We start from the raw sequence: 23544 nt of genomic DNA, 5'->3' as shown, positions 1-23544 counted from the left end.
TTAATAATAATAATAATAATGGTGCAGAAAATATTAAGATATTCAAAAGTAGCCTACCAACACCAGCCCATTAAAATACTCCAATACTTGTAAAAGTAAAATTATCACAGGCTATAATAAAAAACTACATATAAAATGTAAAAAGTACTCAAAGCTTAAATATCCCCATGTGAGTACTATCATTATTTATATTTTATAATTTATTATTATTATTATTATTATTATTATTAGTAGTAGTAGTAGTAGTATGTGCAAGCCGTATTTTATAGTTGCAGCTGGATTATTTGTGTGAATAATGAAACCTGAAATACATTTATTCTAGTAGGCTGTCTGGTATATTATTTATCATCCATAAAATGCTAGGCATCTCAAAATGTGGAAGCCCTGTGATAGTCAGAATTTCTGGCCATGCAGACTCATACCACCCATTTGGCAACAAAGAAAATACAGGACAAAAGCAATTTTTAAAAATGGTTTCCCCTGATACTATTATTGACACAAAGACAGGTAGGTAACAAGAAATGAGGAAAGGATAGCTGGACACTGAATACAATAGACAGCTTTATCTATTTATTGATTGATATTCTGTTTATGTCTACAAAACATACAATATAAAATACAATCATAGTTATATATATATATATATATATAAATCAAACCCTCTCTTAGGCCCTATAAAATAAAAAATCAGATAAATACGGAATATTATCATTACTGTAAACCCATAGAATGGCTGTCAAAACAAAGGTATTAAAAATCATGGAACATCATTTATGTTGCTGCCAGACTATTCTTTAATAATGTTTGTGTTTGCCAATGGAAATGCTCCACCCTATATAAAGAAAATCTGGTTCTATCATGAAATAACTTTGGAAACTGTAGTTTCACACCAGACATTCTATATATATTTTAAATTTCAATGGAATAATAGAAAATGAAGCTTAAACATGTAAAAAGAATCAATACAACACGTCAGAGAGAGGAACTAACTTCTGGGAGCTTCTGATAAAAAGTTGTGGGTTGATGTCCCACCGGGCACAGTAATTGCATGAGTGTGCAACAAAATACATAAAATATGATTATCACAACTCAGAGATCTCTCTGGAACAAAACTGTAATTCCTACAATTCCCATTGTGCAACACATGTTCAAGAAGCTCCCGATGGACAAAGGATAAAACAGGAAGAGAATGAATCCCCTCATTCATGATTGTGTACATTCATAATGCACATTTGGTTCCAATATTGCACAACTGTAAACACTTCAATATACCTTGTGTACTTGATTTCGGCTCAACTTGAGATTGATAAAAAAAAAAAGGCATATAATGTTTCTTTGGATGTTTGATTGTTGTCAGAGATTTTCATAGATTGTTCCGCGAGGCCTCAATGGCACTGGCAGGTCCTCAGCAGTGTATTGGTCCGACTTCACATTTCTCTCTAGTTTCTTAATAAAAGGAACTGTACCATATCAACCTCCTTTCATCTGTCACATTCACTCGCTCATTCACACCTTCCTACACACACACGCACTGCTTCCCTCCAATCCTGCCACACACACAATCACATACACAAACATACTAAATGCTCAAATGTACGATTGCACTGTTAATCTATGAGCCTCCTCTCTGTGAACCGTATTCACTGCACAGTCACAGACTTGGCCAAGTTTCGGGGACAGTCAACCTGCAAAGAGAAAAGGCAGATTGTTATTGCTAGTGATCAATATGTGATCAATGAATGTGGCTGTACTGTATATGTTGTAGGTGGTATAACAAAAAACAATAACCCTATGGCAGAAAAGGGTTATTGTTTAAAGTGCGGCACAGTACTGCAGTCTGAGTCTGAGTCTTGACCCGCATTTAAATCAAATTCCTTTGAAATGCTGAAATTATACTTTGATTTTTATAATTAATTAAAAAACACACATATATACATTTGCGTTACGCTACCCAGTGATATATCAGATAGACTCATGTTATAACCACATCATTTATCTAAAGTTCAGACATACTATGGTATTAAGACTAATGCAACCCTATCAGTATATTCAAACAATGATATATATATATTTTTTAAACTATGGATTGCAAATTAGCAAATTGTGGTTAATGTGAGCAAAATTTATTGAGCTACAATGATCATAGAATAATATTGATTTGTGTATATAACATATCAGTGTCTACATCACACACTGACATAATGAACTCCGGTGAAGACAGTGGCTCTTAGTGAAATGTACCCAGTGTGACATTTGTAGTATTTTAACATGATCAGATTTTTTGTCCTGGTAAAATAACCTAGAAATATAATTTGCTACTATTTCATTGTTCGTCCTCTCTTATTTCTGGAAATCAGGTCAGTCATCAATTTACCGGAGAAAAAGTCACACATTCACACGTCTCATTGATTTCTTGAATAAATGGACAATAGGCACCGTTTTATGACTTTTACAACGTTAGAGCAAAAACACCTGGAATTTGTTAAACTTGTTTACATTGAGAATTTGTGAAGACGGACTGAGTGTTGGACGACTTACATCAAATCCTCGCAGGACGGCCAAGTGGAAGGACAGGAGCTGAAGGGGGATGACGCAGAGGATGCCCTGCAGACAGTCCACAGTGTGCGGCAGCTCAATCGTCTTGTAGGCATTCCTAGTCACCTCAGGGTCGTCTTGGCAACACAGGATGATGGGCCGACCCTGACAACAGCAACATTAACATAAGTGAGTCAATGTGACGCTATCATTTGTGATGGATTTGAGTTGTTTGCAGTATAAGATCATTCAGTATTCTGTTTCTCTATACTTCTTACTGTCAAACCTTCATGATCAACAAAATAAGTCTTCTTTCGCTCTCTTAATGTCAAATAAAAACGTGCTTTTCCGGGACTTACCGATCTGGCAGTGACTTGCTGCAGAGCATTCTGGCACTTGATGTAGCAGGCGTCTCTCATCATGATCATGATGACTGGCATGTTTTTGTCGATGAGCGCCAGAGGACCGTGTTTCAGCTCCCCAGCCAGGATGCCTTCTGAGTGCATGTACGTGATCTCCTTGATTTTCTGCATTAGAATTAAAATAATCGTGAATGTTTTTACGCTCTCCTTTTGTTTTATGCTTTGTGGACTGTCGTTTTTCTTTTTAAAAGGCCACCATGGCATTCTTAACTCACCAGCGCCCCCTCTAGGCAGGTGGCATAGTTGAAACCACGGCCCATGACCAGAAGGGACCTTTCCTCGTACAGCTCATTGGCAATGGTCTTGATCTTATCATCCAGAGTCAACACTTTCTTTATCAGCTCTAGGAGATTATGGGAAGAATGAGTTGAGGTGAAAGTCTTATGAATTAAGAGTTTGGCACAGTAAAGGTTTTACACAGATAATGCAGTTATCTAATAATTCCATAGATCTCTGTCTATCTGTATGTGGAATACATATCTCGAGAACCATTGATCTAATTCACACTCGGCCTGTGTTTTGTTCAGGGCCTGAGGAAGTGCAGTGTTGAATAATACACTTTGAATAAAACACGACCAGCGCTCTATAGCTGCGGCGGCTGAGACTCATAAATGTAACTGACATTGTCGATCGCGATAACAGCACGTTGACCACAACGGTCACGTTTACAACTGATTCTCCAGTTTGGTGGGGGGGGGTCTGTGTCCTGAGTCGAGCTTCACCAAACTTTGAATCAACAGGGGAGCAGCTCTTATCGAGAAGCAGTGGTGAGGCCCCAGCATCGCCACAGACCAAGCAAACAGCTCATCACAAACAGACACATTAAGCACTAGTTTTGCTAATGCGATAGCTCCCGTCCGACTACATTTAAACATGCTACGGGCTCATGCTGGGACCATTTGATGTCAGTGATGTATTCGTGTCTTTTTGGAGCACTAACCAGGTAGCACCCTGAGGCCAGCGATGATCTCCAGTCTTCTCTTCTGTAGGGAGAGCCTGTCCTCACTCATCATGAGACCAAACATGATGAGGGCCACAAACTGACTGGTGTAGGCCTGAGTCACACACACACACAATAAACACAAACATATAAGCTGAGCTGTGAGGCAGGAAGCGCCACAAATAAGTCTAGTTTTAAGACTATAAGTTTAACAATGACTTAATGAACATTAAGTCGAATGCAAAGTTTTGTTTAACAACATGACAGCTTATTTTAAGTGTAAAAATGTGTCTTTTTGGTATTTCTTTGATGCCAAGTGTCTGTTAGATGTATGGTATAAACTGTACCTTGGTGCTTGCCACTCCTATTTCAGGCCCAGCATTGATGTGGACTCCACAGTCTGTTTCTCTACAAATGGAGCTGCCCACAGTGTTGGTTATACCAACTGTGAGAGCGCCATGGTCTTTGCAGTAGCACAGCGCCATCAGGGTGTCTGCTGTCTCTCCTAAGCGCGCAGAGGGAAAGAAAAGACATGTTAATGATGCAGAATTACAGCACAAAGAAGCCACTGTCTGAGAAAGAATTCAAATGAGGAGGAAACTGTCCTCAGGTTTCACCCAAAGACCCGACAGTGTAAATCTGTTTTTTCTTTAAAGTGTGACAGCCCTGAATATTGTGTGTCGTTGTCACCTGACTGGCTGATGAAGAAGCAAACATCATCTCTGAAAACGGGAGTGTTGCGGTCCAGGAAGTCGCTCGCCAGCTCCACCATGACGGGCAACTCTGTCAGCTCCTCCAGGATCTGTCTGGTCTAAAATGTAGAAACACAAAATCATCATCATCATGCCGCTCTCATTTCCTTATGTTTCGAACTATACTTTTACTAAACAGTGATGTTTACACAACATGATCATCATTCTTAGCTCTACTTACACCCACTGCCGCGTGGAAGCTCGTGCCACAGCCAATCATGATTAACCGTCTGCACCGCTTGATTTCTTTCAGATGGTCCTTCAGCCCACCGAGAACCACTGAGGAGACGGGGGGTAGGATATTTACATCAGCTCCACTATACTGTTGAGTTAGTACACGACATTCAACATTCATAAAGTAGCTTCCGCCATGTTATCTTACATGCACTCTGCATTTAACAGGTTGGACATACTTGGGAATTGGGCTACATTAGTCCCTGTTAATGTTGACTGAAGGGATCAAGGACCTGCCCTCTATGTAGAAGAAGGCAAGACACCTTATTAGAACTCCACTCACCTTTGTCGGAATCCGAACAAATCCGGCCTCTCATAGTGTTGAACACTGACTCCGGCTGCTCAAAGATCTCCTTCTGCATGAAGGCATCAAAGTCTCCTAGAGAGCGAGGATTATATGAGAACATGAGATTATCTGGTAAACTGACACATGCTGAAATAGGAAAAGCAGTATAATGTTTTCATTCAGCCAGCAGAGGGCAAGCAAGCATAGGACTATTGATTTGTAGCAGGACTAGCAGACAGTATGTTTGCATGTATAATATTTGAGTCTGTAATCTCTTATATGCATAGCCATAAACGATATTAAATATTCTTTTAAACTAAACTGATTGTGCAAAGTAAACTTAATAAATAGGAATGAATTGTCCTCCACGATCATCTGACCTTTCATGATCTGTTGCAGCTCCATCTGCAGGGTCTGGATTGCCCTCACAGGGTCGTCACCGGCCTGCCGGTTCAGCCTGTGGATGGAGAGTTTCCCCTCGGTCACCGCTGCGATGTCGTTATCCTCCAGGTACAGCACCTTGTTTGTGTGCTCAATGATGGCGCTGCAAGCGGAGAGGGAAGACAAAAGCAAAATGTATTTCTCTGAAGTCTTTTGGGATAGATATGGCTGCAAGAGGAAAGGAAGAGGAGGGTGATTTTTATTAAAACAACAAGAATTTAATAACATGGTTCCGTATTGCAGTCACATGGTTTCTCACCTGGCGTCAGAGGCAAAGTAATACTCCACAGCCCTCCCATCCCCCACTGAGTCGATGGGGTCGGAGCAATCAGGACGGTTATGGCTGTTCCTTTCCTGGACTACCTCATTTAGAGGACCTACGGGGTCAGAGGTCAGAGATCAAGGGTCAGAGGTCGCCCAGTGACTTTGAGTGACTAAAGCAATCAAGATGTGCTCATCGCTTGAATTCTTTCTCTTAACTTCAAGATGTAGTCAGGTCCCGGAGGGGGTGGGGGGGGGGGTTTGACATGCTGTGATATTCTTATTAAACAAACCTTTTATGTGGGACCTTAGATCCAAATAGAAAGGGTGTAACAGATCATAAATAATTAATGATTAATGATTTCATTAATAATTAACCATAAAAAAAAGTACACAAAGGGCTATGTTTTAACAAACGAGGTAAGAAATGTGAAAGAAGTAGTGACTTTGTTGGGTTAGGGGTTATTATCAGCCGTAACAGTGGGGCTGGTACTTTTTCAACATGGTGCATGTGTGGGGGTTAGGGTGTGTGTGATTATGGTAAAATGTGGTTGTGTAATGACTATTCAGTACACATGGGTTACAGCATCAACATGTTGATGGAAAAGGCAGCTGGTGTGACCTCATCATAAGACGTTCTGTAGTTAACTGCAGTGTACATTTCTGACACAGTGTCTTTCTTGGTGTTACCAGTTGGGGGCGTTAAAGTAAAAAATATTCTAACTGCGCACCTAATGGCCTTAAAATAAAATTTGAGATTTTTGTCCGTCAGATAAACGAATGTCTGCAGATACATCTACAGACATTCATGTAAAAGCTTATTTTTTTGACAGAGATTGTTTTTTTGTATTACTTGTGGTCTGGTTGAACAAACACAGATTAGTGTTAATTAAATGTTCAGTTAAGTTTTGACATTATATACCTGCTCTCTAAATATCTGCACTGGCCATTGAAAACCCCATATTGGTCAACCACTACAGTTCCCGCATAGCCACAAATCACCCAGCTCCGCCTTGGACATTGGACTGGACCCATTAGTGCCATTAAGAGCCATACATTTTAAATAAACTGATAAGACAGTGAAGAGAGTGACACACACTGTATAAACAGAGAAGCAACAAGCAGACTGTTGCTGACAGCTAATAACAAATCATGACGACAAATCATTGTTTCCTATTTCTTCTTCTACTTCCTATTTAGAACAATTAAAAATAAACTTTTTAATTGACACCCTGGGCAACAAACACCTGGCTTTAAAGTTGGTGAATAAAGTTTGATTTCACAACAAATAACAGAACCACATACAGTCGAGAGAATATTTAATATTTATTTCACTATCAGAACTAAGAGCAAAATGAACTGTACACCAGTAAGAGGAGGAAAATATGAAAATGCTTCTTTGATGGAGAACATTTTTAAAACTTCTGCACTGTGTAAGGTTTATTTGAGTCTGAGTGTACAAAATGGAAATCTTTGACTTTTTAAGTAGCTTGTTGAACCAAGGTAATAATTGATTGAAGGGTAATTCTGGTTAAATATTTACTTTTTTGAAACCAACTTTACTTTGAACGTTTAAAGCACTATGAACTTACATATGTTTGTGTAAGTTAACTTTACGTTGACTTTATTAACTCTTAATAAACCTTACTCCCATGTAGCCAAAGCCTGATAGCGTATTCTGTTGTGCTCCAGATCCCTATCATTATTATAAACTATAAACAACACATCAATAAGCCACACTGTTGCACTGGATGACAAAAGTCCTGTAGTTTATTCATTGTCAATCCCACCAACACCATCCTGTAGCTTTAAATACTCACCAGAGCAACATATCAGCTGCTGAGAATAGTCCCAGACAAATATTGAATCCTGTCTCAGTTTGTCTCAGTGTGTCTGGCTTATTTACTTTTCATGCACTCGACTTAAACTCTTTGCAGGAATGAACAGGATTTGGACTGAGAGCTTCCGAGAGCTGAGAGGTTGCGGAGGTTCTGAACTTAATGGGAGGTAATGAAACAATCCCATTTGGATGTTAGAGTAGCGTTTCATCACATCTTATCAGGATGGTCAGGCAGGATATAAAATCCATATGCAATTCTTTCATCTACCTGTTTATACTTTTATGCTAAGTTATCACACAGCTCATTGTGTCAAAGTGCCTATTGTTGCGTACATGACAGAGACAGTTGGAGAATCTTTATCTGTCTCAGACACACAGACCCTGTTAAATGACTATCAGCAGGAACAGGATTGTTTTTGGCTCCACTCAGTCAGACCTGTCTCCAGAGCACAGTGTCAAATAAACACTACTGGTGAAAGAAATGGTCTGGTTTGTTTGTACTTCTTTAACCTAACACAAGCCCAGGATGCAGCCAGTACGATGGAGTATTAGGGCCACTTAAAGGGGGGAAAATGGAGATAAAGTCACAACATTACAAGAAAAAAAGTTGTGCTACTAACTCGTAACTCGTCTTTTTAAAAGAATAAAGTTGGTAGTTTAGGCTTTGAGTCATTTTACAGTGGAGGGTATCAGAAGATCAGCCTGTCACCTGAGTTAAAATTAGGCATTTGGAGCATCTTGTTAAGTTAAGGTTTGGTAAAGGTTTCAAAAATAACACTTTGAAAAGATTGTGCAAGAACCGGTCTGATGAGAAGAAAGAACCACAAAGACTTGGAGGAAGTAGCCTCTCTTGTGGAGGAGGACATTTTTTGTCGACTGCAAAGCTGTCATTGGTTCCATTTTCTCAAGAAACAATGAGATTGGTTCAATATTTTGGATCCAGAAGCAGAAGGAGTTTACCTCAGGTGAGCACGGGATCTCCTTGCTGCTTATTCATAATTTTATGACTTTTTTCTTATTAAATTACAATTTCATTACCGTAACAGTTCAAGGTTCCTTCTCAAGTATGACTTTATTCGCATAATACTACATTATTCTGGAAATCTCAGATTTTATAAAAATGTCCAATATGGTCCTAATACTCCGATAGTAGTGATAGAGATGGTACCGCTTATTCTTTCATGTAACATCTGCATGTGGGGAGTATTGAGCACTGTCATCAAAACGGACAATTTCCCACAAAGAAAACACTAAAAGAAATTATCTCGACTGTGTCACATGACTCGAAACATCGTCAAAACATTCAGTTTGCAAGTTTAGAGGTCTGTGTTGTTTTCTGTATTTTAAAACAGTAACAGGCCTGAAGTGGAAGGAGAGAAGGATAGCACCTCAAACAGGCGCAGTAATGGCAGGTTTAAGACGAGATGATTTTAGATAAAGGCCGTGTATATATCCGGGGTATACATCTTACACTGATTCAGTTATCTAAGCTTTGAGTAGATGCTCTTAAGGATGTGTCTATCTATAGCACGTCTGTGTGTGAGCGTGCACATAGGCAGAGATTTAGGTTGCGTAGTAAGAAAGAAACAGGAACAGAGCTCACCGCTGTTGTACTGGATGGGGATCTGCTCGGTCGACAGCTCGTGCTCACTTCGCACACCAATGAGCAATGGACTTCCTCTCCTGGCGAGACAAGAAAGACACGGGTCAGAGATGGAAGGAGAGGCAGAGACGGTGTGGGAGAGGCGAGGATTAGGCTTCGTGGACGCACAATAATGTCAAACACACACCGTCGCGTGAAAATAGAACGATGAGACAACATGACATCCTGTCCCACTGCATCACTCCTTTAATGATCCTCATCTATCTCCCTCTATTTTTATAACTGAATTTTGTATTCAGCAAAATTCTTATTAATTCTTATCTTGAATCCTTATCTACATCCTTTATCTACAGTTCCTTGATCAGGTCACTGCTTCCTTATTGATTCAATGTGGGATCCTCCTACTGGCTGTGAAGGTTTGACAGGTGACTGACAGGGATGAGAGGAGACCTTATAATAGATTAAACCTTTACACACTCCTCCTGTGACAGCAGTGCAAACAGTATAATAAAACAAAAACAAGCTGTTATGTCAGCGAATCTTCAGAAACTCCTAATTTCTTGTCTTTCTCCGTATGGATCACTTCTCTCTCTCCGAGTAGCAGATTTCTCTGGGGCTCAGCTGCATTGACGTAAGAGCACTGGTTGTTTTAAAGGGTGTGGGGCTTACAAAAGGGAAGGCTCGCAAACAGAAACATGTGGTCACTATCCAATTCGCTATTTACCCTAAGGGAGGGTTGAGAGAGACGAGAAGAAGGGATGAAAGAAGAGAGGGTAAGTAAGACAAAGATCAAGTGGTGGAAAGAGAAGTGAAAAGTCCTTGATGACAAAGGGTGGGAGCTGACAGGCATCATAAACATCATAATTACAAACATTCCTCTATTCCTCCATCCTGGGAAACAATGCTGACTTTTCAATATATCAACCACAAAGCTACACTGAGTTAAGCCAGAACTGCGAAAAACTAACATCAGCTCTCTGAGTCGAGTCTGTCAAACAGACAATCCACTGTATGCCATGCAGCGAGTGCCACGGAGCAGCGTTTCCAGCACTGGCACTGATAGGCGACCTGCATGAACCACAAGTTACAGTCCACTTCTCTGTCTTCATTTTATTGCCCATCTGCCCTCCTCCCTCCGCTCCCTCTTCTTCTCCCACTGGCATGCTCCAGCAGCATGCCTTCCCCTAATCCATGACAGCTCACTGAACCAGCAAACGTATAAAGCCTAATAAAATGATGAGAGGTAATTAACCAGGAGTCTTGCTGTATTTCCCGGACCTGAAAGTGGAAACTCTATAGTCTCTCCATTAATGAGTCACAGAGAAAGGAGGTGCGGGGCTGGCAGCCCAGAGGCCAGAGGCCCAGGAGGGAGGGAGGGGAGGAACATGAAATCAACCTTGCCTCTCTTTGCCTGGAGTCTTATGACGCAGACAGAATTAACACACATGCACATGAAAACCAGCACAATTACGCTTTATAGTAAGACCAGAGTAATGGATGCAAGCTAAGAAAAGCCACGATGAGTGAATAAAAGAGTCACAGAATCACATGTGGTCTTGCTTCACAGAGGTAACAACAGGGATGAGTCACATCCAGTGTTTCTTGGATCATCGCAGAGATAATGGACCATAATATGAAGTGAAAGGCCTGTTTGTGTGTGTGTGTGTGTGTGTGTGTGTGTGTGTGTGTGTGTGTGTTGTGTGTGTGTGTGTGTGTGTGTGTGTGTGCGTGTGTGTGCGTACTAACCTGGTGGAAACAGCATCTCCAGGGAAATGTCGGCTTTTAAACACCAGAGCGAAGGCCCCCTCCTGACACACAGAGAAGCAGAGGAAACACAGAGTTTACATTTACTTGAAGACGGAGTGAAAATACGCCAAGGTTAAACGAGGCTGTGAGGGAAGAGGAGGAAAAACAATTCCACAGAAAAAAAACCTAAACGTGCAGTGTGTTTCTAGAGAGTGTGTATAACCCTTCACAGAAACATTTTCTGAACACAAGCAAATGTTTCTTTAGGCCCCAAGAGGTTTGGTAGCGGTGGTGGGGGTGTGGGGCAGGCGAGTGTTGGGAAATAGTGGGGGGTATTGAGGAGGGGGGGGGGGGGTTAAGAGAAATAAGACTTTTATTGTATAATATCATCTGTATTTCGAAAGCACTGACCCTGGTGGCTTCTATAAGCAGAACTGTTTGTGTGTTTCTGTGTACTTATACCAAGTTGACCATAGACCTCACAGTGTGAGGACATCTTGGTTGTTTCTCACTTGTTTAAAGGGACGTTTGACAGTCGTGTGTGTGTGTGTGTGTGTGTGTGTGTGTGTGTGTGTGTGTGTGTGTGTGTGTGTGTGTGTGTGTGTGTGTGTGTGTGTGTGTGTGTGTGTGTGTGTGTGTGTGTGTGTCTGTGTGCCACAATCCATGAATCCCTGCTGTTTTATTTGAAAGAGTTGATGAATTGAGAGTTGAGTGTGTGTGTGTGTGTGTGTGTGTGTGTGTGTGTGTGTGTGTGTGTGTGTGTGTGTGAGTGGTGTCCATTACTCTTGTTCTGGGGACCTAAATCTGTTAAAAGAATCCCATTATGGGGTCTTCCTTATGGGCACAAAAAGCAAGTCCCCTTAATATAAACCAGGACATTTTAAGTTGAAGACCAGTTTTATGGTTAGGTTTTGGTTTGGGTTAGCTTAAGGTTAATTTTAGGTTAAGGTTAGGGTAAGGGTTAGGCAAGTAGTAACTGTTAGACTAAGTCCCAAATTAATGCAAGTCAATGTGATGTCCTCTGAGACACACACGCGTGGTGTCTCAATGTGATGTCCTCTGAGACACACACGCGTGGTGTGTGTGTGTTAAACTATCTGGTTCCTATTACTCCAGATCCAAAATGGCTACTCCTGCCTCCTCTGTAGTTCTGTGGAGAGAGAACTCCTTCCAGCTGAGAGGTGTGAAACTCTCGAACATGGGAGCCACACAATGGGGGAAAAAGTTGGCCTCACCCGGAAAAAAATTTGCTTCTACGAGTGATGATGTCACTTCTGATGCAGTAAGGGCGGTTGCCATGGAGGCTGTTTTTGTGATGTGTTCTGTGTTTCAAAGTTTAACACTGCATGTGTGTGTGCATGACTGGTCCGGGGCACATTTTATGACAACACGCTACATGATGCGACGCTTCATGTTACCAGGAAGCTGGTAATAAACAATGTCCGACTCTTAACACCGATATGAAGCAGAGAAGCCAAGAAAACTGTGCTGAGTGTCACTTGACAGAGGAAAGAAATAAAAGTGAAATATCTTAGAGTATTTACAGAAGAGGAAGATTAATATCACAACACCCCCCCGAGCTGCCATACAGTGGGCTTGTGTGCGTTGTTGAATTGTGTGAGCGACTCACCAGCTGTGGAATGACTCTCTCAACCAGCGTGGAGAAAGAGACGTTGTCGTTCTCACGGTTGTCGTAAACATATTTGATCAATTTTGGGATCACCTCTGTGTCCGTCTCTGACTCAAACTCATATCCTTTGGCGATCTGGGAAAGGTAAGAGAAACAGTTTATAGGAAGAAACACATCCACACCCTGAGGATGAACCATAAATCCATATATTTCAGCCTCAAACTGTATATAAAGATGGGCGACATGACTGCTCCTCAAAAGTGAAGCCACTTGGTGGCTGGCTGCAGTATAGGTCATAAATCCTCCTCCATGTTAGCTTTAAGTTATGTTCAGTAATTTTTTCTCAAAGATTCTTTTCCTTCATTTTAGGGAGTTCTTATCACACAGATGTTTGTTCAACTGTTAACTTTTCCTTTAAGTTTGGCTTTAATTTGTTATTTGACGATAAAAACAAGGTTAAACGTCATGATTGACAGCTGAGACTAACTCACGTTTTGATCGAGCGCATGTTTTTGCAGGACCTCACTACTACTGCTCCATCCCCTGATCACTACTGCGTAGAGTCTGGCTCCAAATGCCCAAGATGGCAGCGTTCGTAGCCGGGATATTTTGGTTTAATTTCTAGATAGAGGTAGGAAGTAGAGACGCGTTGTCCATCTTTATACATAGTGTGTGGTTTCAGCTGAAATGGTGACATTATGTTCAGACAACAAAAACTTGTGCTGAGAATCCAAAGTGTCTCATATCACTGTCTGTCATCGCTAACTACCGACTTCATTTAATGAAAATAAATTACCAAGAGATTTCAAGAAGTCTGTTCGATATTATCGGACAGACCTTATAAGAAAAGCTATAAATACTAATATGCTTTTGTCAAACCAGTTTAGATCACTTCCAAACACGCATAATAAAGAACAACATACCACACATTGCCACATTGGGTTCCTCACATGCGTAAGTATGACGGCTTGCCAATTCAAAATAACAGGAATTACGTGATTTACCAGGTACTCCTTCAGCTCTTTGTAGTTGGTGATGATGCCATTGTGGATGACAACAAACTCTGTTAAAGGCAGTGAAGATAAGAAGATTAGATAAAGGGTGAGAAGGTCAAAAACTAGTCCAAAAAACATAAAGCATCATCATAACCATAACCATGTAATAATAGGCTGGAATTTATATAATATACTAAATGCCATAAACAGGAGTTTCACACTTTGCGCTTATGAGCATAAATACCTCAGGTCATACAAAGGAACGTCATTTACACACCCGTGTACCAGATACATGGCTGACAAAGAAATGGACGTGCATTTGGCAGAAATAGGGTGTGTGAGGGTGTTGAGTTTAAATGATGAGCTATAACTTGTTGACAATGAAAAGATTCCACATCAGGAAATCAAGTCAATTTCAACGTGTGTCTCTTTGACGCCATTTACACTGAGATTCCGACAGTATGCTTTGAAAAGGTTTATTGTAATCTGAGCGTGCGTGTGTTAGGTGTATTCAAACAGTGTTTATGAAAGGGTGTAAACTTGCATGAAAGGTATTTACCATTCTCCTTGTCAGAGCGATGAGGGTGGCTGTTCACGGCACTCGGCTCTCCGTGCGTGGCCCAGCGAGTGTGAGCGATGCCAAAGTGTGTGTACAGCTTGGCGTCCAGGTCCAGTGTGTCTTTTTCTGGACGGGGGGAAAACACAACACCAATCTTTTTACTGATCATACAACACTGCAACTACTACCGTCAAATACTATTGTAAAGTCTAATCTTATGATAACTAATCAGTGAAACCTACTTTGACTCTGTAGTTCATGTACGTAACAATAATATCGTAAAAAATGAAATGGTGAAATGTGCATGAACTCACTGTGTAGCTCCTCATCCAGGGCCTGGACCTTCCCTGTCTTCTTGATCAAGTGGATGGTGTTACTGTTGATGTCATTGCCCGACTTGTCAGGGCCGTCCACAGCAATACCTGCAAACAGACGGGGGGGAAGAGTCGTCCAAAGAGTCCCACAGAAACACGCTAAACACACAACTGTCACTATGAAACTTCTTCTTTTTCTTAATGGTGAGAGGTCAAACTGAATGACGGCAATGACAGTCCCTCCAAACATACTATCAAAACAAAAGAAAACAAAAGATTGCTTTAGGACAACCATAAACAATGGTTTTGTGATTAAAGGTGTGGCTGCCCTCTGGCAAGTAGTTTCACCTGTCATAAGGATTTCTCTTCATTTCAGTCAATATTTGACTGAGCCTTTATTCAAATAGCCGATCTTGTTCATGCAAACAGAAGCAGTTGGATTGAACAGGATGTATTTACAGTGATTACCTTTAATACTGAATGATATCGTGTGTCAGGGCTGGTATCGTGTGTTCAACTTGAAATCCCTGCTTAATTCTTTTTCTTCTATCTCTGTATGTGGTGAAATATTGCCTGGATTGGAGTCCTTTGAGGACCTGACACACGGCTGCTGCCGAGGAGAACTATTAGTGGGTTTGCATGGTGTGTGCGTGTGTGTAGCCGTGTGTCTCACCTGCTGAATCGTACCCTCTGTACTCCAGCCGCTGCAGTCCCTTCACCAGCGTCTCAAATACCTCCCTTCTGGTGCGAGGCACTTGGTAATTCAGGTAGGCAAAGATCCCTTTAATGACGACACAGAGAGGGAACTTGACTTGAATCCTCTGACATGGTCAAAGCTGTTTACACAACTGCAAAGCACACAATGGCGTATTTGATTTTCTATACGTCTTATCGTATTCGTTGAAGGATAAGTAAAGGAACAACACTTAACACAGCCATTAAGTGACATTACTATTCTTTTTTTTTGGTTGATGACAGGCGGGTTCTGGCTGTTCAGGGAGATCAACCTCTTGCTTGTATATCATCTCCGAGTGAATTATTAACCTCTGAAGGAGGAGAACACTCAACAGGCAGAAGTTGAATTACATGAGTTAGACAAGCTGACGCATCCTCGCATCATTTACAAAATAAGTTGAATTTGCCCTGAAAGGCTAATGGGTCTGTTGTCCATATTAAGTGAACTGTATATCCACCCCCACCTTCTCCTCTCTGTGTGTGTTTGTGTGTGCGTGTGTGCAGGAATGTTCCCGGGCAGCTCTCCTCCAGCAGGCACAGAGATGACCATTGACGGACGCACATTGCGCGCAGTGTTGGACCAGCAGCCAGGTAGGGCCAGGCCAGCTGCGGTGGCACAACCTCTTCCTCGCAGACAGGATGAAGAGAGGCCGGAGGACTGATGCAGATTTTCCTCTGAGCCGTAAACGTGACAGCTCCGTAAATAGCGTCTTCGACTATTGTGGATGATCGACGTCAATAGGATCTCGAACGCAGGCTAGAAGTTATGCGCGTGTCTTTCAGTAACAGTAGCAGTAACTGGTATGACCTGTCTCTCCACACCCACCCCACCCACCCCACTAAAAAACACTGACACGTTGCATTTACGCTTCAAGAATCCACACGGATGCAAAAGAAAAGGCACGTACTTTCAGTCGGATACGTCACCACTAAGATAATACTAAGGTCCGGATAAATACGTAAAACTAAGTATATGATCGGATAACTTTGCTGATCTGTCGCGTTATCACTGGGGTGACACACAGAGCATCGCGATTCCAGCTTTGGACTCTTAACAGGAGCGAAGTCTGCTCATTGGTTTTCGAGCGTAAAACGCAACAAGTTGGGAAATAAACTCCCAACGGTAAGAAAGCGACCTTACCACACATGGCTCAAGCTTTGGTGAGAGTCTGTCAGTGAGGAAGCGGCGCGTCAGTAAGTTCCCCCCGGTTGCTGGAGAGATGCTGTCTGCTTCTGCGTCTCTCGCGTCGGATCCAGAGCCACTACACGCTCCGGTTCCCTCCCACCGTGCGTTTTAATGGAGCTTCCTGGAGGGTGCGCGGCCACACCCCCTCTGCCTCCTCCTCCGCCCCGTGCTGCGTGGCGCACAGGTGTCCGCTGCTCCACCTGGCACAGATAGGTCGCCACGGATAGGTCGCCCGTTCACTCAGTGACATGTCGGACCCGCCTGTTAACGTCAGCGGCGCTAAAGAGTTTCCGGTGCATCTGTCAAACATGAACGATTATCTTTCAGTTGTCACTCGTCGAAGGTCTGGTCCTGAAACTTTGACATTTTCTTCAACAAACCTTGGGCAAATCTTGGACAAGATAGATTTCACTCATCTTTTTCATAATTACACCTGAAAAAAATACATGTATACTTATTCTAATAAGTGCTGCAATTCTGGTGCACTGCATTTATCAATTTGGAATTCAATAGAAATGGATTTACTCGAATAAGAACAATGGGGAAAGTAATTTTGGAAACATTGTAGGTAATCTGTTTATATTCTTGTACTGCTGCTAAGTTGTATTTAGTTGTGGAGAACTTAGTGATAAAAGTTAATCAGTGGCTACAAAAGAATGAGGAACAAAGAGGGAACTAAATGCAAATGAGTGCAGTCCTTGCTGAACTACAAATTCTGACACCGATCAGGCCTCATCCACTGAAAATGACCATGAGACCGTCGTTGAAGAGATGAAGCAGCATGTACCAGGCCAAGACTCTGTTTCAGATGGAGCTGACAATACCTTAAACACTCCCATTGATGTTGTTGAAGATGCCAAGCAGACACATCCACACCATGAAGAGGACATATCTGATGATGATTCGATCCAGACTATACCCCATCCTGTGATGAGTCCTTTGAAGGTGTGATCGAAGACCATCCAGAACTCAAGGTGATCGTAGATCAATGCATGGCGAATGCATTCTCTGAGCTTGCAAGGAAATATGGGGTACTAATAACACAGAAATACCTTGTTGCCAGGCACACACAAATGGAGTGTGACAGCATGCATAGTACTATTGAATGCAAAATAGTTACGGATATCTTCACCCCGAGAGACTACGTCATCATACTCCAGACTGCAAGAATCAGGCCATCACCTTACCATGTGAAGGTGCTCAAGCATGATGAGTTAAAAAAAGCTGGAGATCCGACTGTGCATCACTTGCGGGCTCTTCAGTTTAGCAGTGAATGCGAGGTCCATTTCAAGCCGTCCTTCTCGGAGGACTCTGCGTGGGAAGCACTGCCACAGAGGGTACAGGTGCCAAATGAGCCGATAGCATTGATACGAATGTTTCCATGTGCTCGGCCAATCAAGGAGAGAAAGTTCCAGGACCTCCAGTCAATGAAACACGTCATGCCCGTCGAGTGCCATCACTTCTTTGTGACAATTCGCCACATTAATAGGCATCAGTCAAGAGCCCAGCAAAGAAGAGCTGGAGGGAGAAGGGAGGAGATGCACATGCCTCCTCAGCATTATGTTTAGTTAGTTTGTTAGTTGTGCTTTATTGTTGACAGAGTTGAAGGTTTAAAATTGCTTAAGTCACAAAGGCATGTTAAAAAATTTGCCTGAGTCATTTATTCCTCTTTTGTTACATAATTGACAGACATTGTTATTAGTATGTCAATAGTCATGTAGTCAATAAATATCATATATTCAATATTTGGTGAATTCTTTTGTGTTGAACCTGAAAAAATGACTTGGGCCATTAGTTTAAGAGGGTGACGATATGGTTCCAGGATGACACTTGTGATTTTGTTGAGATAGCACAATGACAACAGCTCTTTAATTTTGAAACATTAGAAATATAGAGCATTAAGGAATAACATTCGTCCTAAACCAGAAAAACTTTGTTATAATTGTGCCAGGTCTGAAGCAGATAATAATAATCTGGTGAGATGCCAGGTCAGATTTACATTTTACGTTTGAGATTCAACAGAGATTATTACACTATCAACTAGACTTTGTGACTGGATACGTTGGATTTCTTTAGTGTTTATTCACATTACTCCCTCACACACTTGTTGAAGCAGACGTTTGACCGTTTTATCAAACCTAAGGTCAAATTCAAATGCTACACAGCAATCACTTAAACCTTTCAACCACATCACTTTGCTTCTACTTTCAGCAGTGTGAAGGTCCTGCCAGAGCCCAGATCTGTTGGCAAGACTGCATTTTTGATCAAGAATGAATGATAGAAACTAATTGCGTTAGGGTGAGGACTAGTTTATATTGATTTATTGCAGTAGATATAGAAGTTTATTTGCATAAGACATATACAAATTCTTGCATAAACTATGGTTTGATAATGTTTGAACTTGATATGAAACGTTAAATGAAAGTTAAATATGAAAGTTATAAGTGAAGGGGCTTGAGGCAGAATCTGCTCATCTCTGCCCCTGCCCCCTTCATCTCTGTTGAATACCAGCAGGTAATGAGTGGCTGCAGGGAGACATGGAATAGCGAGAGATCGTGTGAGACAGTGAGTGGGGAGGAAAACATAAGAAAGCCAGACAAGCAGAGAAGTATGAAAATGGCTTATGGGTTTTCCCTCTGAAGACAGTCTGTCCACTTGCTGTCCACGTCCCTTTGTTAGGAATGTGTGAGCGTCTGGCCAAGTAGCACGCCTCACCTCGCTTTGTCCAAACCACATCAGCCCATACGCCATCAAGACGAAGGAGAACAGGGATGAACCATTTTACAAGTGGCCGATTTCCAATTGTACTTGTCCGAAGCCCCACACCTAGGAAATGCTACACAAAACTACATATTCTAAATATCTATTTACATCACTGCGGGCTTGTGTCTATACAGTTCAAATGTACTGCTTGTTTTATACACTGCCTATTCAAACTAAAGGTATATTTTCTGATGTTAGTTTGAAACATTTCTTGGACAATCCACGCTTTAACATTTCAGCTTCTCTCTTCTTTGGATTGTATGCTGACGTCTGTTCAGGTGTGTGATGGATGCGCGTGAGTGAGAACCAGGGACAGAAGCAAAAGAACTGCATTCCTCTGTGGGCTTAAAGGATTAATCAATATAATTACTTGTGCACCATGACTTTCTTATCCAATGAGATACACCCCAAGGATCAAAGGTTCCCTAATTACTATGGTGATATAAAATGATGGGCACCAGCGAGGTTTTAGATTATCAAGGAATAATTCCGTAACTCTCTTTCACGTTTTTTCGAGTCTTCAACCTTTATATGCTGTAGTTTGTTCTGACTTTAACGCTTCTAGTTGCCAGGTGAACTGCTTTGCACTGACCTCATTGGCGGGTTGACAACTTCTCATTTGACTGATAAACATTTAATTGCCATTCACGCCCAATTTGTGTCTTTGGCTGATGAACACTGGTTAGCAGTCAAGACTTGGGAGACGAACCGCGAGGGAGACACCTTAATGTTCAGCACTCTGCATCCTGGACTCTGTGGTTTGGATTTTAAAAGGACATTAATCATCTCTCGCTCACACACACGTATGTGGCAGCATGTTCTTTCCGGCGGTTTTCTCCTTCGCTGTTGGGGCATCGGCAGCTGTCGGAGTGTGTGTGGCTACTAAACGCATGTCTGCTGAGTTGAGCACCTCCAGCTGACTGCTCAGACCTTGTTGTAGGGTGATCTCCCCTTCCACATCTGCTTCATGTTAGGGCCTGGGGGCCAGTGCAGGAGGGCCCAACAACTCTCTGCTTCTCTCTCTCTCTCTCTTTCTCAGTGGGGGATGGTGGGAGAATGCCTCAAGACCAGCACAGAGAGACACACAGATAGAGGCTGGAAACTGGGTTGTGTAAAACAAGTGACAATTTGTAGTTTAGTACACTGTATCTTTCGTTTTTATCCAAAGGTGAAACCAACCAGACAAACAGAAACGGAAAAAACACAAAGTATATTCCACACCACATCCCCAGCACCCACTCTAAGTGAGTAAATAAACATGAGAAGCGAGAAAAAAAACCAGACAGACGTAGAAACAATACACGCATACGATTCATTTGTTACACTGCTGTACAAAAACAGCGTCCTGTTTATTTTAAAATGGATTATCTCCAATGGTATAAGTTTAGTTTTTCACAGCCATAGCTGGCACATCACTTTTGTTTTTCTGTTGACAATTTTTTGCTTCCAGATATGAAGTTCTGTTTCGGGACCAAACAGCAGGGACAGTTCCGTCCCTGGCACCAAGGTAATTTGAGAGGTTTAGGATTCTTGGATTTCACGAAAATTGGCCGACATGTCAGAAGTGGTTAGAATTTCTGTGGTGAGTGGGCTCGGGCGAGGCCTACTGACTTCAAAGTGCAGGGTCATGTTAGTGGAACGTTACATGGATGTTTGTGAAATCTGGTGGGATCGTTGCTGTCATCATTCCGGCCACGATACATATATTTTTGGAATTCTTTGCCAAATAGTTGTTTGATAAGAGTCTCCGCCTGAAGACATTCGCTTTACATGACATTTTCATGTCCTGCTTTTTGTTACTATACTGCAACATAATGCATGTTTGGTGCGTGTTCTCCAGCGCCACATGGTCCACACAGAGCGTGTACATGTGCATTGCATCATGTCCGCAGGCACGTGCTCTATGCCGAAATAATATTTTACACATTTACACAGTGTGTGATTGTTGCAAAAGTGGAAATCTGGGTCAACAGGCATCCTGCCAGCACCCCCACCATCTACAAGGGTTCGAAGGCCCGTTCAACACTGCTTGCAGCTTTACTCTACTTATTGCTTCGGTTCTAACATCCACATATATTCCCTCGCTGCCCAAAGATGCTCCTGTTTTCTGCAGCCCCTCTCCAGGGACACGGACAGGCTGCGGCAGAGGCCCAGCTTCACAGTTTATGAGGTGCAGCAGTTTGTTATTATGTAACACAAGGTGATTTGATTTGTGCGTGACCTACATCTGCGTTAACAGTCGTAACACTGTAACATTATCCCTGGGTAGTTGGGATGATTTAGGTTTACTTCCACAGGATACAGTACCTCACCATAGACATCAGTTCTACTCAGCTCCCTGGTACCCCCACCCACATCCTCCCCCAAAGCTCCTCCCAGCTTAGTGGGTTCACCTCCGGGCCATGTCACTGTGAATCAGCCCCAGATGTGGTTCTGGAGTCAGTTGGCGTCACATATGACACAGAGAACCCACCCAGCAGCAAAGGGACCCCCCTCCTCCAAAGCCCTGAGTAAGTTTTGTCACCAGCTGTTTGTGTCATCGCGTGAATAACCAGATTACCTCTGAAAAAACAACATCACCATGGCTGGATGACGTTTGTTGCACAAACAAGGTTTGATTTTAAAGTTGCCGTTCGATGAAAACCAAAGTTTTTAACTGTTTTTAACAGGTCCATTGTTTTGCCAAAGAATACCTCTGACATATCAGAAGAGAAGACAGAGGTAGCAATTCTCTCTTTTTTTCAATGCTTAACTAATGAAGTCAGACCTGACAATCCGGTCTAAGGTTTATCTAAGATCATCAACCAATTATTAGCTGAAGAATCCTGTTAGACAGAGTTCGCTGCCATTTTGTAGAGTACAGTAGGCAGCAAAACATAAACTAAGCAGAGGTTTGTTAGATGAGCAGAATCAGGCCTGTAGGTGAGCGGCTGAGGGGAGAGGAAAGGCAATAATCAAATGTATTACTTTTAATACACGTAATTTTTGCTGTGTTTATTCCTGGAGTCCAAGCTGGAGTCTTCATACAAATAAAACTGAGAACTGGGTTGGAGCTGCTAACCCTAACCCTAACCCTAACCCTATTTTAGTTTGAAAACGTCAAGGCTGTATTTAGTCTGGATGGGTGGAAATAGAGACACTTACGAATGAACAGTCACCCAGATCTCATGCTTATTGGGTGTTATCCGTTATGACTACCGGCAGGAAATGCTTCATACTTACTGTAAGAAAATCCCTGCTCCCTTGTTTGTAGTATTTTCTGCCACGAGGCAAACGACTGTATATTGTTAATCTTCTTCGTCTCTTACATTAGCACACGTATGGCCAGTGGACGTGGACGTGTCATGTGATATTTGTTTTCTGGTGTGTCTATATGGATGGAGCTAAAACATGTATCTGGATTGATTTATGTCCGGAGGTTTAATCGATGCGTGAAGAGAATTATTAACTGTGATAGCAACTTTATGTTTAACTTGGAGGCTATACATATATATATCATTAATGTTTTGTCAGTTATATGTCGCTATTATCTTATCAATATCTGAATTGTACCTCAAGAAAATCGGACTCAACCCCTAAACAGATTAGCAAGCAACATCTCATCTACAGCTGATAATACAGGAAACACCAAAGTGCCACATGCTTTGCGGCATGGGAGCCTTTTGAAAAACTTGTTTTGCCACTTGAAAATACTTTGTCTGTGTGGGTCAGGCATCAGCAGCCGAGTAATCCACTGTAGGCACTGGTGGGAGAACTTCCTGGCATAGTCCTTGAGTCACCCTGACATAAAATCTTCAAACACTCCTCCATGTATTAGATGAAAGTTCACACAATGTTCCTCTAAGCTGACCTTTATACAGAGTGCTTTTATTCTCTTAATGGTGTTTTTCCAGGAGTAGTATCACTAACACACATAATCCTGGATCAGTGGAGTAAACTGAACTTAAAACATTTTTAACCCCATCCCTTTTTTTTTGGTAAACTAGCACGGGAATTGCTCCCTGTCCACTTTATGGCCGTTCAACCAGACGGGCAAGTCTGAAGTTTGTGTCATTTGGGTGTGAGGAATTCAAGCACAGTCTGTGGAGGGAAAGTAATTGTTTTCAGATTGTTGGGGAAACAATTTGGTCGGAGCAGTTTTTTAAAAAAAAGGGATAAAAACCTCAACAAATGAGTAAGTGAGTGAATCACGTCAGATTGCAGATGAGGCCATCGTGTTTGTTTTGGTGAGCAGCTTCGCACATCTGTGAGTGAGCTAAATGATTTCTGTGGGATCACAGCCGAGGCGGGGGGTGGGGGGTG

General features: G+C 42.0%; 1 protein-coding gene across 1 annotated transcript; it reads right to left on the bottom strand.

Annotated features, from left to right (window-relative positions):
* Nucleotides 1–602: 602 nt before the first annotated feature.
* gfpt2 (glutamine-fructose-6-phosphate transaminase 2) lies at nucleotides 603–16628 on the bottom strand. The gene is made up of 19 exons (XM_035161826.2): nucleotides 16435–16628; nucleotides 15232–15339; nucleotides 14559–14666; nucleotides 14245–14370; nucleotides 13695–13753; nucleotides 12691–12825; nucleotides 11061–11122; nucleotides 9315–9394; nucleotides 5870–5987; nucleotides 5550–5713; nucleotides 5167–5262; nucleotides 4831–4928; nucleotides 4588–4708; nucleotides 4245–4402; nucleotides 3898–4012; nucleotides 3173–3300; nucleotides 2895–3062; nucleotides 2539–2700; nucleotides 603–1685 (listed from the first exon to the last, which is right to left on the bottom strand). Exons 1-19 carry the CDS (start codon nucleotides 16439–16441, stop codon nucleotides 1641–1643), a joined length of 2058 nt encoding a protein of 685 aa, XP_035017717.1. The 5' UTR covers nucleotides 16442–16628; the 3' UTR covers nucleotides 603–1640.
* Between the last annotated feature and the right edge of the window lie 6916 nt (nucleotides 16629–23544).

Source organism: Hippoglossus stenolepis, chromosome 7, assembly GCF_022539355.2.
Source record: "Hippoglossus stenolepis isolate QCI-W04-F060 chromosome 7, HSTE1.2, whole genome shotgun sequence".
Lineage (NCBI taxonomy): Eukaryota > Metazoa > Chordata > Actinopteri > Pleuronectiformes > Pleuronectidae > Hippoglossus > Hippoglossus stenolepis.
This window is presented reverse-complemented; position numbering and strand designations above follow the sequence as displayed.

Excerpts from the sequence above, each read along its gene's own strand:
- gfpt2 (XM_035161826.2), bottom strand. Across the intron at positions 11,123-12,690 it reads AGAGAGTCATTCCACAGCTG|GAGGGGGCCTTCGCTCTGGT; the intron begins GTGAGTCGCTCA and ends TCTGTGTGTCAG. Across the intron at positions 4,709-4,830 it reads GCTTCCACGCGGCAGTGGGT|ACCAGACAGATCCTGGAGGA; the intron begins GTAAGTAGAGCT and ends TCTACATTTTAG.